The 19,003-nt window shown below is 45.4% G+C and overlaps 1 protein-coding gene across 1 annotated transcript; it reads right to left on the bottom strand.

Annotated features, from left to right (window-relative positions):
* Positions 1 to 8,928: 8,928 nt before the first annotated feature.
* Positions 8,929 to 15,427, bottom strand: LOC144107143 (uncharacterized). The gene is made up of 5 exons (XM_077640132.1): positions 15,066 to 15,427; positions 14,320 to 14,438; positions 12,434 to 12,655; positions 9,435 to 9,527; positions 8,929 to 8,961 (listed from the first exon to the last, which is right to left on the bottom strand). The coding sequence occupies exons 1-4, from the start codon at positions 15,078 to 15,080 to the stop codon at positions 9,482 to 9,484; spliced, it is 402 nt and encodes a 133-aa protein (XP_077496258.1). The 5' UTR covers positions 15,081 to 15,427; the 3' UTR covers positions 8,929 to 8,961; positions 9,435 to 9,481.
* Between the last annotated feature and the right edge of the window lie 3,576 nt (positions 15,428 to 19,003).

Genomic DNA, 19,003 nt, shown 5'->3' with positions numbered 1-19,003 from the left:
GGTGAGCAGTTCACGAGGTCTCGTACGCACGGTGGTTGCCTGTGATGCCGCTGTATCCTGGCAGCCAATGGTAAACAATATCGTGCGCTGTGTTGATGGCTGCGTTGTGGAGCTCTCGGATTTCGGCGACAAGTTGTTCATGGAACCCATGACGAAGAGCAGATTGTAGCGCTTGGAGGGCTGCTTTTGAATCAGTGAAAACAGACCATTTCTGGGGTGTTTCTTCACTGATATGCCACTTGACAGGTTGATTGATTACCATTGCCAACATTACTGGACCCGTATTGCCAGCCTTCACCGAGGACAACCGCGTCATTTCCCCATTCTTATTTCCAAGTTGACCAGTTCAGTCTTGCACTGGCGTCTGCTAGCCATCCTGATTAGCTTGGTTTGTAGAGCAACTGCCCCAACGGGCAGTAGTCATAGGCTTGGTCCTTATACCGGGATGAATTTAAGTTTCAGTTGGCCGTTAGAAAGATATAACAATGTCATTTTCACACTTTGGCGTTAGAAAAATAGAACAATGTCCTTTTCACACTTTGGCACCTTTGGCCGCAACGAATGCAATTTTGTGTGATACAAAGCTTTGCACTGGCATTTTCTCATATCCATAACATAGAAGCTGTACGTCCGGAAGATCACTTCAAATTAAAGGCTTGAGATAGTGGCTTGCAAAAACCGCTTGTGTCAAACCTCCTAATTTTCCGGCACCACTCATGGATGTGCACAGTGAGTAGGTTTTTCTAAGTGCTGGCACAGGTGTTCTTAAAGATCAAAATCTAGGCTCCAACTGCCCGTTCTTCCAAGTGACATTGAAACTTGAAGGTTTCTTGGAGGCAGCTGTGTGCACAGTGAGTTGCATGATTCGCCGTATCTTCGTCAAAACTTATCCGTGCTTTGTTCAACAATTTACGTACTCAAGAGTTCAACAAAGCTTTCTGTGGTCAGGTATTGCAATAGAAGTGAAGGAATGCAGTCACTGGCCATAATTTTTTGTAGCTGTGTGGCTGGGTGTAGGTGCTTGCTAATCATCGATTCCTGCCTTGCTTGAAATCTATATGTCTTTAGAGGGTTTCGCTGAGCAATTTGAATGAAATTAGCAATTATTAGAAGCAGGAAGAATTATGGTGCATACGTAATCATATGCCGCCGAGGCTGTAAAGGTCTGAAGGCTTGAACCGGACGCTCGGAAAATCATTAAAAAATGTACAACAAGCAAGTAAGTAATTAAGTGGTTTATTAAAATATTAATAATAAAAAAAGAAAGGAAAAGATTTTTTGTAGCCTACCATCGATACTGAAGCACCTGAGTTGGGCCAGCAGAAATAAAGGATAGCAGGCAGAATGGAGTAATGAAATGAAAGAGGTGAGGGGACAGGAAGAGAGGATAGGGGAGAGGTAATGTACACAAAAACTATTTACACAATAATAAATATGTACAGTTCGCGCGCGTGATTAGTTTATGATGAAGAAATAAAAACGCGCTCAGCACAATGTTCACTACAGCTGGAGGGGGCGCCCAGCTGTTGGTCGTCCAAGGTAGCACTCGCTGAGCATTCGGTCACTGTGCATAACTACCTGGCGGACACAACAACAAATAAGGAAATAAAAACTGGTGTAGTGCAACAGTGCATGAAAAAAAACAGTGAAAATATGATACAGTACATTATGATACAATATGATACAGATATATGATACAGAGAATGATACAGTACAGTCTCAGTACAACACTACTAACATTGTGAAAGCAGAAATACACAGGTGCAAGAGAAAGAGTTTTTTCGCAGGTAATAAGGGCGAAAATGCAAGAACCAGAGAAGTGTACAATGCGTATGTCGTGCTATTCATGTCGGCGCATGTTAAACGACTCCAGTTGTTCTAAATTATTCCCAATATTTGAAACATGTGCAATGCAACGCGAAACAATATTCCATGGGTAATAGTGTACTCTTGAAGGGAAGGCTAGGATGTAGATTTTTATGTAGAAACAAGGCAAGGAAAAAGATAGTTGTCCTTCACACATTACTTCTGCAAGCTGTATATCCAGCATGATGATGCCTCTCAGTGAAAGTACTGGGCAATGATCCTGTCTCTGGTTCTAAAACCACTTGCCGAATCCACTAATGGCACTGTGGCTGGCGGCTGGGCTGCTTCAGAGACAGGAACAGGCGCAGTACAATCACGAGTGGCATCGTGCAGTATAGCGGGTGGGACGGGGTCCTTGAGCAGCCGGCCCAAGTTGTGCAGTGCCACACATGCCGTAATCACGATAGGCACCGTGGCCGTCTTGATTTGTAGTGTCGTGTCGAGGCATAGAAACCTTCTATTCCACACCCCGAAGTTTCGCTTGATGGTGCATCGCGTTCTTATTTGTGACTTGTTGTACCTGTAGAAAATAAACGTCTTTTTTTATTGAGAGCTGCCTTTACCTTTGTTAAAACTAGCGCTTGAACTTACTTGTACTGTGGACTTCCTGGTAGAACATCATCTCTCAAAGGAGTCTTCAGGTGTGGCCTGCATGCATAGCCCATGTCACCAAAGAGGATGCCGGGAATGTCCCCCTGTTCGTACTGCACCCTGGCCCGAATGTTATCAAAAATGCGGCTGTCATGAGCCGAACCGGGCCAGCTGGCAACGAGGTCCAGAAACTGAAGTTTGGGACCTGTGATTGCCTGCAAAATAAATAAATTTGCACGAGTAAGATCGACTTAACCTGCACTGCGGCCAGAATGTTATTCTGGAATATGGAAGTAAATAGTGTTGGGCAGCTGAATAAAAGTGCTTGCTTGTGTAAACCACCTGCATATAACATCAACACTACTTGTTTTGAGCAATTTATATTCGTGGACACTGCATAAAAAAGTTGCAGCAACAATGCACACTTGTCTTGTACTGTTATGTTATTTCCATGTGTGTGATATTACTGAAGGCATGTGCTACATATGAAAAACAACTCACTACAGTAATAGGTTACCACTGCATTGAAAACAAATAAAACGAAGGCTTATTTGTGATGATATATGACCAGGTAATTATTGTCAAAGCTTACTCTACTCAAAAATAAGAATTAAGTTTGCATACAACACAACATTCCTACGGCCTGTACTCAGCTGCAAATCGAGGAAAAATCGCCGATTTAAACATTTTTCACAGGACTGTTTGTTAGTAGCAACATATCTTTTGTTATGCTGTTATTGTTGTGATTATCAGCCGCAACAACAAGTAACGATGTTGAAATTACGAATTTACCTTATCAGTACTAAAATAACTCGAGGAGGCGAGAAAATTAAAAATACAATTACTGTAGTAACGCAGTCTCGACCCCAGCTTGCGCCAGGACAACTGAAATGCTGGCTTCTCCAAGCATGGTGTCGAAGGGTAGCTGATATACAGTCACTAGCTCAAGGGAAAAAAAAGGTCGCGCTACTTCAATACCTTGGAACCGATTATAGAGCGAAGGGCTTTCCGAAGCATTAAATGGTGCCTCCCGCCGAATACTGAACTCATTTTTTCTCGTTTCACCGAACATAAATTTTTTCGTAGCAGAACTTACCTGAACATTGATGGAGAAGTATCCCTTCCTGTTGCGGAAGACTTCTGCGTCATTTCCTCCCCACTCATTATCGGGATGTGGGTGCAGTCGATGCAGCCGGTCACGCCATGGAACTTCGCCACTCCGTAAAATTCCTCCATAACTCCCGGGGCTTCGGCGGCACTCGGGAACTTCACGAGCTCCGCGAACAATGTCTCGGCTATCATGTGCGATATGCGCGCAATGATCCGTGACACTGTCGGTTGGGACACGTTAACAAGCTGGTAGTTTGGTTCCGTGTCGTAGAAAGGGCGGCATGCGAGACAGATCAGGACCTGAACAAATCGAAGATAGGAAACGTCAAGCATCGTAACTGTTGGGCCGTTCTCATGTCCACTCAACATATGTCCACTCATATGCCTTTTGCAGTGGCACATCTGCTAAAACGAACTTCTTATAAGACCCCAGACCATAGTCAGATGATGGAACAGTAAAATTCTGCTTTCAGGTAAAGGCCAAAATCTGCTGAAATGGTGAAAAAAAAATGTGGTCCTTACCCGTATATATACAGTACTTCCAACTCCTTCTCAGGTAACTGGACAACAAATTTGCCCACAAATGAACGATTTCTGAAATGGGTGTTCTGCTTCAAAGAAGCATTCGCAAAACGAAACTTGAAAGCTTATTCTGCGACACAATTGTTAACCTATTCTTCAGACTTTAAGATTTGGAATGCATTTGATTTTTCTGACTTTTCTGTACCTCTGTCAGACATTGCAGTAAATTGCGACTGAAATTTCACATGCACCACAACTTGCCGCTCGACTTTTCGGAATGCCTTCATGCTCACCTGAACGTTGCCCCAGCAATCATGAAGGCGAATTCTGAATCCTATTTGAAATACAAAACAAAGAATTTGTTTAAATCAAACTCGTTAGCATCGGTTTAGATGACCAGACTAACACGTTTCCCATGGTATGACACACAGCTCACTAACTGCACATTGCGAGGCTTTTTTTATTCTGCAATGCCTCCATTCTTTCATTTGTGCGAACTGCCACACATGACCCTGCATTAGGCTCTCTGTACCCACATTTCCCAAAACTGGCTAAAGCAGCCACTGAAACCATAAGGAAATTAACACTGGCATTTCATCTCATGAGTGTGTTCCTATGTAAAATGAGGACACACACACGCATGCATGCACGCACGCACACGTGCAAGAAAGAAGGCTAGGAATGCACCTCGAAGAATTTCTGCATCAGCTCCCAAAACTGTGATTGGCTGCTGCCCTTGCTGACCGAATGCTCCGCAACTGTTCCAAATATGTTGGCAAGAAGGTCCAAAGTTGCACAGATGGCATCGTCCTGTTGCCTTAGAATCCACATGAGGCTTTCTGCAAGGTTTCAAATAAAAATGGTGCAACGCAGGTCATACACAAAAGTTAACAGTAACTAACAAACACTTGCGCAACAAAGCAGAGGGAGCAGCTGTGAAGCAGTAAGCTTGTTTTTGATCAATTCCCAAAGAGGCTCAGACTATAAGGGACATCGTAGTAGAGGGCTTCAGATAATTTTGACAATCTGGGGTTCTCTTATGTGCACTGACATCCCATGGCACATGGGCCTCAAGCATTTTGCCTCCATCGAAATTCGACAGCGGCAGCTGGGATCGAACCCAAATCTTTTGGGTCAGCAGCAGAGCACCACAACCACTAAGCCACCCTGGCAACTTTAATGACAACAAAGAATGGCTTATGTCATTAGTGAATTAATGACAGTTCTGGCTCGAAAGCAGGAGGTAAGTAGCTGTTAGTGGCATCAGAACTGTAAACCTAAGCAGTCAAGTCGAGTCTCATGGGCAGCATTTCAGCGCATCTTGTTAATCATCTGTGTTATACAGTCGAACTCACTTATAACGAACATGAGCATCATGCGGCGTCTGCTCGTTATATCCTGAAGTTCACAGCAAGTGGACCAGAGCTTTAAAGACAGTTGCTTGTCAAAACAAAAAATTTTTCTTTGCAAAAAAGTCCGTGATGGACGTCTGTTTTTGCAATGCAGATCCTATGAGGGAGGTTTCCAGATTATTTTAAGCAGAAGCATGCTATCGCCGAGACCCTTGGCATAGACGAGTTGTCTGAGGCTCTCTATGTAGCTCATTGCTACAGGCGCGCTTATGGGTGCTGACTCCGAAGTTTATCGCCATGTGATTCCTCCGCGTCACATCTCGTCCTGCACTTCAGAAACGGTGCCCTCATCTGTGCACGGTTCCGTAGAGTTGGCGTCGTCATCGATAGAAATAAAATCATTCCAACCAATTTCATGACCCCCCCACGTCGGAGTCGACGGCGCACCACCACAAATCGCCGCCGGGATGGTCATCTTCTGAAGGATCAGGCTCGGCATCAGACACTGTGTCGACGAAGCCGGCCTAGCAGAAGCAGTTTTGCTCGCCAGTGGCCGTCACCTCTGCACAGGCCGCTTTCATAATCTCTACCGCTGAATACAATGGAAGTGGGCACGGTGTTCCCATCCGTCATCCCGAATTACAACCAGAGCCCGAGATTTGAACTAAGACAACGAAACGTCTGCACCGCAACAAGACTGACAAAAGCGCGCGATGGGGTGGGCGTGCAGCATGCACAGGCGGCAATCAAGCCAATCAAGCTAAAGCTACACACGCACAGTGCCAGCAGAGAGACCAATGAGGGGCATCGTGTGAGCGTAAGTGCAGCCACCTCTTGGCTCCCACGGAAAGCCTGCTTCAGTGAACGTGGCCTGCAGCAGCACGGTTGATCGCGGAGGCCACGCGTGGATTTGGAAGAGGGTGAGGAGAAAGGAGTGGAGTTGCAAGGAGGGGCAAGAGTGCGATCTTGGAAGGCGCGTCGGCGGGGAAAGGGCGGCTCGCTTGAGAGCGGCACAAAAAAGGGGCGGGCAGTTCGCCCGCGATGAGGCTCGGTAAAACATACCGTGCTGGGCGCACAAAGGGGTCAGAGGCAGGTTATCTCGCACTGTGGCGCCGGGTTTACGCCGTCCGTTCGCTGTAACCGATCAGCAGGGCTTAATGATGTTCGTTATACATGCGATTTTGTGCCATTGAAATAATGTATATCTTGACAGTCGCGTAGGTCTCGTTCGTTATAAGCGAAAGTTGGTCTTAAGTGGAGCCGTTATATGTGGGCTCGACTGTACATGCAACAACTTTTTTTTAATGTAAAACGAAGATTTCCTGTGCCTGGTTACATGTAACACTTCACTGTGATTTGCCGCTTCAAAATTCACCATGTGGTTTGAGATTATGGTGACCGTGGATGTTGCCAGCATGCAGCTGGCTCTAATTTTAAGGCAGCACTAAGGCTACCAGACAACCAGGCCTGCACTCTACCATTCGTTCTGGAAGCAGCCAGTGGCAAGCCGCACTTGGAACTGATGCTGCCTGCTGGCGGCAACATTGCAGAAATCCTTGAAACTAGTGCAGCCAAATCAGAGACCTTACGCTGTCAGAGTGTTCTCGGATATGAGGCCACCTGTTCGTCGTCCCGCCTACCATTGCACGCCGTCAGAGGTAAGCAAGCGAATATGCAGTATGAAATTCAGGTTTGAGTAAAGCTCTTTCGACAATCTCCTGCCGCACCATTCATACCTGGACACAGCCTCCGTTCGGAAGCCCATTTGAATTAACCGGTGTGAGATCCATAGCATCTGCATTAGTGAGCATCCGACACTATAGACTTACATGGGCACTGGCTGGGACCGAGCCGTCAGTTTGAATCATCCGGATTGCCAAATGAATGGAGGCCAAATCATCGAGCTTTTACTGTACTTAGGGAAAAAAAATTGTTAACTCACCACAGCAAGAGGTTGGTCAATCTTTCCAGCAGCCTCGGCAAGATCAGCAAGAAGCAACTCTGCGATGATGTCCACATCCTCAGTCTCCAAAGCGGCCGTTATAACACAACCACCGCGGCGGCTCAGTGTGTTATGGCGCTCGGCTGCTGGCTCGAAAGACGCGGGTTCGATCCCAGCCGCGGCATTCGAATTTCGATGGAGGCGAAATTCTAGAGGCCCGTGTACTGTGCGATGTCAGTGCTCATTAAAGAACCCCAGGTGGTCGAAATTTCCGGAGCCCTTCACTACGGCGTCTCTCAGAGCCCGAGTCGCTTGGGGCGTCAAACCCCCATAAACCAAACCAAACCTTTTCTGCAACAAAAGTCAGAAATGAAATTGCAGGTGCAGATTTCTTGGAAGTGATCCTTCTCTGAATGAAGGAACAATGTTCATGAGCTTGCACTGCAAAACAGAGGGCAACTAAAACGAGCACAAACAGAAGTGGCGGTGTCGTGTCACAGAGGCATTTCCTTCCTTCTGTTGCTTTTTGTGTTGCCTCCTGTTAAGTACTATGTTCAAAGTCGTACAGTTTGGCACATTAGTAGACTGTGCTAGGTGCCAAACATGAGCCAAACATGTTGCACTCAACAAAATGCACAAGCAGAAGCATAACAGCTTGGCAAATGCAGCAAGGCATCACACAGTGTCCTCGTCATGGGAAGATGGAAGCACTGCCAAGAACCAAGAAGCCTCAAAAGTTTTACCCCAGTTCTTGGAGCCCTTCGTTGCGCACATCAACAACTACTGCAGGTGATAATCAAGACCTCGCAGGTTCGTAACCGTGGCAATGTAAAGCACTTGCACTCACTGTCAGCAGTGATGTTGCTGAGCACTGGAAACCGCTGCAGGGCTGTGCTTGCGTACGCCAGTCGAGGAAGAGACACCTCCGAGGCTGCCATTGGCATCAAGCATGGAAGCATCATTGCGATAAGTTGCCCCTCGTCCAGTGACGAGCACAGGTCATCGCACAGAAACACCAGCGCGCAGGTCAAACCTACAACAAGCACGATGGCAGTTGTTGAAAAAAAGAATGGCTCCTTCAAAAAATGGGCTCTGACTGGTTAGTTAAGTGAGCCACTTTGATTAACTTTCTCCTAGCTTTCTTTCAATCTCCTTCTCCCCCAGTCATGAAGAAGTGGGGTGAATGTATCATAGTTGAAACTCCACCTACGTGCAGACCTCAGGCATAGAACATACCACAAGACAAAGCCTGTGAAAAAACTTCTGAAGCTGACATAAGTTATGCCATAAGCTAAGGCTCAATCACAATCAACCCCAATCGAAAGAACGTGTATGATGCCATTCTGACAAGCCATCATAGAAAAGAAAAAAAGTGAAAGCAACCAGAAGAAGAAAAATGTGCAAAACAGCAAAGACCATGTGTCGATTAAATGCAGGGCAATTATACGAATACACGCGTGCTATGAGCACAGAGAGGAGATTCTACACACACCATTTTTTGCTCTGCTCTGTCGGCTTAAACAGGAGACGCCTCAAGGTACCCAGGACAACTCCATGCTCCAGAAACTTGCAGAGGTCCTGAAACAAAGAACCACTGCAGATTGAAAGAAACTGCAAAAGGATCCCACAGGTCAACTAGCGTGCAGTCACGACTGAAACATTACCCAAAGGATGAAAATTACAGATGGGTTGTAATTCTCTTTCCTGGCTAGTTCTACCACCATGCAGCCAAAATCGAAGAACCTGAACTGAGGGGCTACAACACAGTGTGAAGTAGGAAAAAAGGCACAAACAAATAAAAAGAAAGTAGGACTTGAATACAGAAACATTTCTTTTTTTACTGTTTTTCCAACATGCTGTCACACCTATCCCTCACACTACTCCCAGTGCGTATGTCATTCATAACAAACTGCTGTTAGCATGTTTCCTGTAATGCTTTTATGCAGCAACAGCAAAGCAAAGGTGAGTAGGCAAACAGTGAAAATTCAAACTGAAATCAGTGACAACTATTTAATGTAATGCATGTAACATAGCTGACACAGTGCACTCACCTTGCCAAGTGCAAGCACTGCTTGCACAACCTCAGGTTTGGTGCCAGCTAGCCGACTTTGGACAGAGTCCCGAGCAAATTTTTCATCCATGTCCTGCACAGTAAAGGCACATTTCTGAGCCAACCACAATAATCAAATGTGCTCGAAATGCACCCATCATGCTTGCTCAAACAAATGGTGGCCATTTTTATCCACATACAGTAAAATCTCGTTTATTCGAACATCACGGGACTGGGAAAAAGTTTGAATTATCCGATGTTCGAATTATTGAATGGCCTCGAAAAGCTGACAAGAACCATTTGCATTTCGGTATATGTATTGCATAATGAACGCAACTACCCCCGATGTCTGCCTAAGAATTTGAAAAAAAAGTGTCAGTCGTTAGCACCTCACAGTCCACAACGCACTTCTTGGCATTGCGCCAAGATGCTGTGCAGCAATAACATCAGGGTGTGTTTGCCTTTTGATATTAGCTCTAGCAAGGGGGAAGCGAACTTGGCAGTGCCAGCACTTGTCTGGTTGTGCAAGCCTCGTTTTCAGTACGTTTGCCCTATCGTGCCATGGGCGATTGGGGCGCTGTCTACTGCCACTCAATCAATGGAACGCGCGATAGCATCAAACGCCTTTTGCAGCGAACAATGCTAAAAGCCGGTGTCCGCGGCTGACCGCGTGCTTCCGTTGGCGACTGTTGGGTGGAAGGATGGACGACACTCGCTAAGAAAAAAAAGTTTTTTGCACATACTTTGTAGTGCCCGTCCGACGTCCTAGCCTTTCATAGGCATTGGCTGGGACCGTGCCGACAGTACTTATGCGTAATTTCGAATTAAAGAGTATTTAGTTGCGAGTTTCAGAGGCTGTGCGGAAAGAGGGTAGGCTGCTGCCACCGCGACCGCCAACCCCTACCCTCCGGCGCCGCCGGCCGTCGCGCCGATGATGGCGCCATTTAGGCTTTACTCACTCTTCCACCGTTTTATCTGGTTCCATCTTCTGTCCCCGTTTAGGACGTGCGCAGCCTCTAACTATGCCAAGCCACCCAGACGCGACGGCACGTAGATCGAATTATGCGTAGCGGAACCGACGCTTTCGAATTAACGGGCTTTTTTATACTGAGACCTCTATGGAGCTTGGCCGGACCTAGTAGTATAGCTCGAATTATCTAGAAATTCGAATTATCGAGATTCGAAGTAACGAGCTTTCACTGTATACATTCCCCCAAGACTTGTAATTGGGTTGGTTCATAACGCTGAACAATCTGGATCCATGGCTATGCCAAATATGACCAGATGTACCAGCTGGCAGGTAAGCTTGGTCCAGCCAAGAAATGAAAACATTGCTGACAAATCGAAGGATCTGTGGAGACTAATTTAATTTACAAAAGAAACAATTGTCGTAGAGAACAGAGAAGCACCGAGAGAAGATTAGAGAGGGGCACGGCGCCGACACGGCGCTGCGATGCGAGCCGTCACTTCTGCGAATTACTGGAGGCTGCACAGGCGGCACGGCACACTCCGTTGGTGCCAGGAACAGAGAGGTGCCCCCTACAGGATTATTAACCACTCGGAATTCATACACCTGCCACTGTTAGGAACTTTCTACCTTCAACCCACTTCGATAGCAGAAAGGTTTAATGCGAGCTGTCTGCATAGCTGGAGAATGAATAAATGAATGAATAAATGAATGAATGAGTTGTTTATTTAGAAGGGCCGTTTGTTGACGAATAAGGAAGGGAAAAGTAGGGACCTACTGATGCATGAGGAGACAGCTTGGGTGGTCGATCCCACTCTACACTGCTTTGTAAAGGCTACTTATCTTAGCATATTAGCCAATACCTTTCCAGATGCCAATCGCTCTGGCTCTGGTCAATGCACAAAATTGTTCGCCGTCAGTGGGAAAACCATGCTTGGCAACAAGGTTGTCACGTCATTTGCAGAACTCTGAACAATGCTAAACTAGGTGGTACAGGTCAGCACGACATATCTACTGCCACAGTACAGACACTTCATGGCATCTACATTGCCTCCACAATGCCAGCGAGGACTGGTAAGCCATTTACGGATGATAATTGGCATGTACGCAGCATTGACGATCTTATTAATGAAGAGAAAAAAGAGCTCTTTAGTGAAAATGAGGAGATATTAGGCAAATGTTCAACCTGCCATCATGCCACTCAGAGTGAGAGAGGCAGACTGGGGAATAAAGACAAAAAAAGTGTGGAACATTACAAAAGTAAAGAACACCAAGGAAAAACATTCATTGCAAAAGTAAAGGACACAATGTGAAAAAACATTAATTCTGGACATTTTTTTCTTTACTCACTCTAACAATTCTGCACAGACTCTAGACAACGGGATGCCGCCCCTCATTTCTAAAGCAGTGCTGACTGTCAGCAAGGCCCCAGGCTGGTACAGCTGAATCTTAATAATTCCAACTGAAGGGCACTGAGAACCTGTGCATATTATTAGGCAGCGTTTGAATTAAGACACAACCAATCATACTGCCCTTGGTGAATGTGATGTTAACGGCAGCAATAAACCAGGAGTCTGGATCAAGGAAGTCTGAATAAGCGACATTCCAATAAAAGCCTGCCACCCATAGTTTATGGAACATGGCTGGCAAAGACACTTAACTTCTCTCCGTCAAGGAAATGAATACTGCTCGAGATTTCGCGGAGCAGCATATAATCCGCACACTCAGAGACAGGTTGCCTTATATCTATTCTGAACTGCATTCAGAGACTGCACAGAAATTAATGTTTTCTACAAGCACTGTGTTCCATACAGTTGAATGCCGGTGTACTTAAGTAACAGCCTCCATTCCATGCCCTGTAAGCTTCGCTTCCAGTAAATTTATCCCCACTAACTCCTTTAATTTACGAAACCACTACCAGCTTTGTTTGAATGTAGCCACATGAAACATGGAGCCTGCTTATTTTGCATCTGCTAACGCTTCATGGTTCACACTCCGACAAACAGTTGTAGAAATGCCATGGTGTGGCTCACCTGTTTCCATTGAAGGGCTGCAACCAGTTCGCGTACGGCAGCCACCCGGTGAAGCTTGCTTGCACTGTTGAGGGCCAGGAAGAGCACACTGCCTGCCTCTCCACCAGAGCGCGCTCCCGACCAAAGGCGCTAGTGCGAGTGAGTCGCTCCACAGCGGGCCGTGCCCTGTGGTCATCGCTGCACAGGTGGCACTCTAGGCAGGCGTCCACTTCGTCTGGGCTCCTGTCCCCATAAGGGAGGGTACTTTTGTGACACATTCAGTATATGCAGGCAGGGCCAATTTCTGTGGCTGGACAGTGAAATAATGTCCACCCTCCGCACATGATTTCCCACTAAACAGTTCCTGTTTGGCTGCACAATGTTGCCCCGCGACACAACCGCCAACACTCCACCATGCTAGATCCTTCCACATACCATATGCGTGCACACCAGCATACACACTACCGCCACCTCGTTCCCAGCAGCCTCCCACCAGTTGTACAGTCTCGTGCTGCTCTCCTAAACTGCCCCACAGCATACCATTGTGCCAAATGATGATGCTGCCTATACTCTAGCTCTTTACAGCATCAAAGCAAAGATGCCCGCCAGAAGTTCTCAAATGGGGATCAGCAGAACCCCTGGATCCTTTGGAGGCCCTTGCACAGATCACGAAGCTCTTCTATGGAGTTTGCCTAGTTTCCTCGGGTATGTGGCAACATAGGATCGCCCTGTAATATTTAAAAACTCTCAATGGTGAGGACAAAACCAGCACTGAAAATTTGTTCAATTTAGGCAGAGCTTGAATGGGGAGCTTTTATTTAAAGCCCTATGTGCTGACTGCTCCAAAGTACCAGCACAAATGAACTGAAGGTTCGATGTAAGGGGAGATATGACAAACAAAATCGCTACTTGGTTCAATCTTTCTAATTTAATTTTTTTCAAGATCCTTGGATTTTCATCTGTCATGTGACAAAAGAACCATAGCAAAATGTACATTACACATTCAGAAAATTACATTTTTTTATGTGTGGTCACTTCAAATTTTGAGAGAATCGTATTCTCATGATCCCGGCATATCGCGGATTCCTTGGCTTTAACTGACAATGAAGCACCACTCCCTTGGTATTAGCGTGAAGAGGACATATCGAAGCTACCAATGGCCACACTAAGGTAGTTGTTAGGCGAGTTGGTGACTTAACATTATAAAAGAACACAGCGCTTAAAGGAAGAAAACAGACACACACCAGCACCAACCAGCAGCTGAATGTATTCATTGCAGGAGTGCTAGAACGATATGAAGGTGGCTTGTGCAGAGGCAGAAAAAAAAGCATCACCCGAAAGCAAAGCCACTAGGATTTGTCATTTGGGAATATGAAGTGGAGTCATCGTGTAATATTTTGATATTAACAAATATTTGGTATTCGAAGGCACTTTTTCCTTCATAATCATATCTGATTCGTATTCAAAAATTTCAATATTCACATGCCCCTAATTACAACCCTCTGACGATTAAATTTTTTTCTCAGAAAACGTGCCCCCATCATTGACTCAGTTTCAGTGATGCTGCCGAATGAAAGAATGAATCTCTGCTTTACGCTTATGGAGAGTTCGAGCGTCACTGCAAGCACCTACTATCAGTTACTGCTTGAACGCATTATTACTACCATGCTATATGTATGGCAGTGACCACATGGGACACCCCCGTGCCACCATATATGTACGACAACAACTGTCCAAGAGTTAAAAGGCACATGATTTGAGCAATCTGCTGCACTGCTCAAAAAATTTACAGGAGGCAAAGATTCTGTGTCACAGTGCACCATACTTGACAAATTTGACAGAATCTACGGCTTTCACTCACATTGACATCGAACCATAAAAGTAATTTTCACCAAAAAAGCACTCACATTTGCCGAAGCAGCTTCAACGTGTGTAGGACTGCTTCCTGACTTGTAGGGTCCAACGGTTCATTGCCACCATTCATCTCCATATTCACTTGAAGTGCAATGTAGGTGTTGAAAAGCAGCTGCACACACAAACGAAGGCAGAAAAACACTTTATCATCTTTCAGTTATTTAATATGCATATTCACCATACGGTTACAGATCCAAAACTGGATTCTTGGTCTTCCCGCATACTTTTCCACTATCTCTAGTAGATCAGGCCTTGTTTGGCAAAGTCACCAGACCACAGAAAGAGCTTAAATTCATATTTACCATATATTTATTGCACGGTTCATGCTCGTTTTGAGTTCCAATATTCGAGGGTTTTCAAGGACTTTCAAGGACTCGCCAATATTTTTTCAAGGACATGCAAACGCAGCGGCTTTTCGTAACAATATTTTCTACATAACTTCTACCAATAAAACGGTACAAGCTAAGTTGACTTTCAGCCAGAACTTTTGCAAAAGCTCAGCTTCACCTATATTAAACTATATGAAACCTCTTTCAAACTATATTAAATTATATTAACCTATATTAAATATTTATGCTGAGCATGTCTTATGCTTTCTTTTAGCTGTGTTCATCAAACCATTGGCCTTAGTCACCCTTGTCAGGTCATTAGTAGCTTCTGTTTTGTTACTAAAGTGCTCAGAAAATATGCTTCCAACATTTGCCTTTTAGCAAGCACTAATGTCCCTCAGCAGCATTACCTTCCACAAGTGCATGCTCGTGATGACAGTCCCAAGGCTTGGTACGGCATATGTAGTTTAAAGTTCCAAACCTGCACATGGGATATGAGAGGCACCGTAGTGGAGGGCTCCAGATTAACTTCAACCGCCCGGGGCTCTTTAAAATGCACTAATGTCATACAGCACACGGGCATCTTCAGCCTACCACCCCCGCCGAGATGCAGCTGCCGCAGCCAGGATTTGATCCCATGATATAGGGCTCAGCAACCAAACACAATACCACTAAGCCAACGCAGTGGGTTTAAGTCTCAAATGGTAACAAGTCATTGTCAGAATCGAACAGTTGAAAGGATGGTTTCAGTACATTGTCTGTTCTCTTTTCTGAGCTTTTTGGGGAGAGCAACACACATGCGTGGGAACCAGAAAACAGCTTCGATGAATCACACTAGACACTCAGCCAACCACAAAATCAGAGTAGCTGCCCAGTGACAGGGCCAACTGGACCAGCGCCTTGAGAAGAGCAGCCTTTTTGTTACAGGCTTTTTCGTCTTCGTCACCGTCTGCACTGAGCACCGACTTGGTCAGCAGCGCCAGCAGTGGCTTCAGGACCGACGCCACCGAATGCTTCTGTGCTAGCTCCTCCAACGAAGCAACCAGCGACTTCTTGTGCTTCAGCAACGCTTTGAACACACTGAGGTGTCCAGTATGGGCATGCAAAAGAAAATAAGGTAATGCAGAGCAGTTTTATGCAGTTACTCCGCGGGAAATGCTGGTGCTGCGATTATTCATCCACTCTGGGAATTTCGGCGAGTGCAACAAATTTTGTACCTGGCTAGGCTTGATTTCGTCCAAAGACATAGACTCAGTTGTACGATTGCCCCTAACATAAAACAGTTACCTGGGTGAAACTTGTTAAAAAGAAGAAAAATTCATTTTTAGCTTTCATTTTCGCTGAAGGCATTTAACTTGTGCAGAGAGGGGCGAAAGTGATGGAGCAACTTTTCTGAACCCAAATTAACATTTCCAGCCAAACACTAGCCAAGTAAAATATGCAATTTGTACTTCCCACCACTTCCACGGTGAAAAAAGCGGTATTTAATTTAAACAGACACAAAGTAAAAACTGAAAAATGCCTGCATCAATAGGACACAGTGTTGTAGTCACAACTGAACTAATCTTGCCAAAAGCGGAGCTTTTGTAAGCTAGAAAAAGACAAAAAAATACAAGTATCACCATCACAGGATGATTTGGCAAGTAAAATGCATGCGCCGACCCCAATTTTCATGCCTGCGGATCCAAGAAGCTACATAACACCGAAATTCACTTGAAAACAGTAATGGGAGCACTGTCGCGTGCTGCCCGTTGGTCATGTGAGCAGATGTGACTGCCAAGCAACTGCATGTTGACCGTCTTCACCATGGAATGCATGCATACATGGAATGGCTTCGTAAAGCAGCTTTGGCTGTAAGAAAAAACTATGCTCGTGGGGTGTGAGGCATAAGAAGCATTCCCGTACCGAACACACTGTTCATGCTCAGAGTACATGCTTCAGCACTCGTCATGCAGGAAGCCGCAGTTTTTCGACAACCTGGCTTGTCTGTAAAAAAGCATCTTGCGCTCACGCCTTGGGCAATGCCTCGATCCCCTGCAAAGTCATCAGCACGAGCAGGCACAGGAGCCCACCTGACAGGCTCTGTGCTTTCAAAGTCTGCATTGAAAGAGGGAGACAAAGTGAAGGGAAAAAATTTGCTCACTGCAATATAAAGCACCCCACGCCATTGCTTTTGCAATTCCACTGAAAATAAAATGGATCAAACCACCTAGCACAGTGACGAAACCACCAACCACACACGCTTACCAGCTAATTTAAACTCCATTGCTATCAGCCTGACTACATCCACTGCAGGACAAAGGCCTCTTCCTTATCCCTCAAGTTACATCTGTCTTGCGATAGCTGCGGCCGCCTTATCCCCGGAAAAAACCCTTATCTCGTTGGTTTATCAGCTAGTCACCTAGAAATTAACCCAAACCAACTCACATGTCTTTTATATTTCCACGCCTGCCTGCATACAATATCTGAGGCATGTAAAAGAGCTCAAATTTTTGACCTTGACATACTGCATGCCAACCGCAAAAAATTCCATCATAGAAAACCCACAATAACATATTTTCAATTTTTGTATGCACCGGTAACAATTTATGTAATGATGCAAATTCAAAAATAGTGAGTTAATTTAATGCCAACAGGATTTCTAACTGTAAGCAATTTACATTTCACGTTTCCTTTGAGTTTCATTCTTACGACTTTGTTGAGTCACTAAGCCCTCCTCAGCAAATAAGTACACAGAGAGGAAAAAAAACTGGACAGTCAGACAAGGTGTCTGACATCGGTGCCATGTTCACGATTCAAATGTCTTGAAATGTAAAAAGCCAAAAAGTAAGTTCCTGCTGATTTTTGTGTCAAGTGCAAGTAAAATTTAAAGAATGAGGACTGAGGGGTCTGCCCCTCGCTACTGCTGTGGTGCAACCAAGCACACACAACTGCAGCTACCACCAGTGGGCACAGCCATACCTTTCCCACACTTTATAAGCCTATCATGTGCTCAGGGGAAGCCTAATAGACGCCCACAGCAACAAGAGCTCCTCTGAAGTTAAAGGGGCCCCAAAGCACATAATCAGTGCATTGTTTTGCCTCTTGCTTGCATAGAATGAGTTATAGTGATGCTATTAGCATCGGTCGCACTGTGTATAATCCGGCTTTTAATAATTTAATTAGCTCGCAAAAATTAATTCATGGCGCTGACGGTGTCACCATACAGTGGCAGCTTTTAGCAGTGGATATGACATCACTTGGTGGTTGCTTGATGATTGAACAAACAGTAAATATCCTTCAAATTGGGTTAATAACTAGAGATACGGTTTGTCAAGCTTTTGTATTTTATATTGCATCAACAAAACCAACTTGTTTACCTTAGATAAAAGCGCTGTAAAGCAAGTAAAACAAAAATACACCACCAGAGGCTCTGGCTACTTTTGCATCAGAGGACTTTGCGCTTCTCTGTAGACATTCTGCGACCTAGCACAAAACACTTATGGCTACTCTCCATGTATCTGAGAACGGCTTTGCGGAATTGATCTGATCGAGGCGTTGCACAACGTTCGTTTCGGTCGTGAGGAAGGATACAAAGAAAAAAGCTGTTCGTTTCACAATTAGCAGTGCACATCGTCAGCTTGTGGAGAATCACTGGGCGGCGGCGGCAGATGGCGCCACGATCCCGTCAACAGCGCGCGCTCCTTTGCTCGCCGTGACCAACCATCTCGCTAGGAGCGACGAGCCATGGTAGGCGGTAAGCAGTTGCGGTACGCGCTATTAGGGTGGCTAACGCTAAGCTAAATGTGTCTGTTATCTTGTGCAGGCCGTCATACCATGGCAGTATCTCGCACTCGAGTTCGGATCCAGTTCGGATCGCGTTTGGATCCATATGTCAGGGCATGTCACTGATGAGTGTTCCCTTCTACGCCGTTGGCGTGACGATGAAGCATCGCTGGGTCAGCTGGGTGTTCACATGGTCGCTGTCACAATGCAAATGGCGCTGGCAGCCTTGGCAAGAACAAGTTACAGAAAACAGGCAACCATGGAGTGTAAACTTCCACGACATGCTCAGATAGGCTGTTTTGATTGGTCCCCCAAATAACGTCATTCGGAGAGTGAAATGGGAATTGGAAGCTGCGCGGAAATCGAGTTGGGGGCAGCATTTTGTTTGCTTGTATTTTTAAAATTCTTCATTGAATAACTCCCATTCCTATGCATCGATTCTTGTAATTCTTCTTGAGTCAGCACCTCTGTGACATAAAGAATCCGTCTGAAGTGTAACCGGCATCCATTCAAGCAGTGTTTCGCAGCCCCTTTAAGCTCAACCATAGGGATGCCAAGGCTGCTAAGCAGAAAGCATAAAAGT

Source organism: Amblyomma americanum, chromosome 1 (assembly GCF_052857255.1).
Source record: "Amblyomma americanum isolate KBUSLIRL-KWMA chromosome 1, ASM5285725v1, whole genome shotgun sequence".
Classification (NCBI taxonomy): domain Eukaryota; kingdom Metazoa; phylum Arthropoda; class Arachnida; order Ixodida; family Ixodidae; genus Amblyomma; species Amblyomma americanum.
This window is presented reverse-complemented; position numbering and strand designations above follow the sequence as displayed.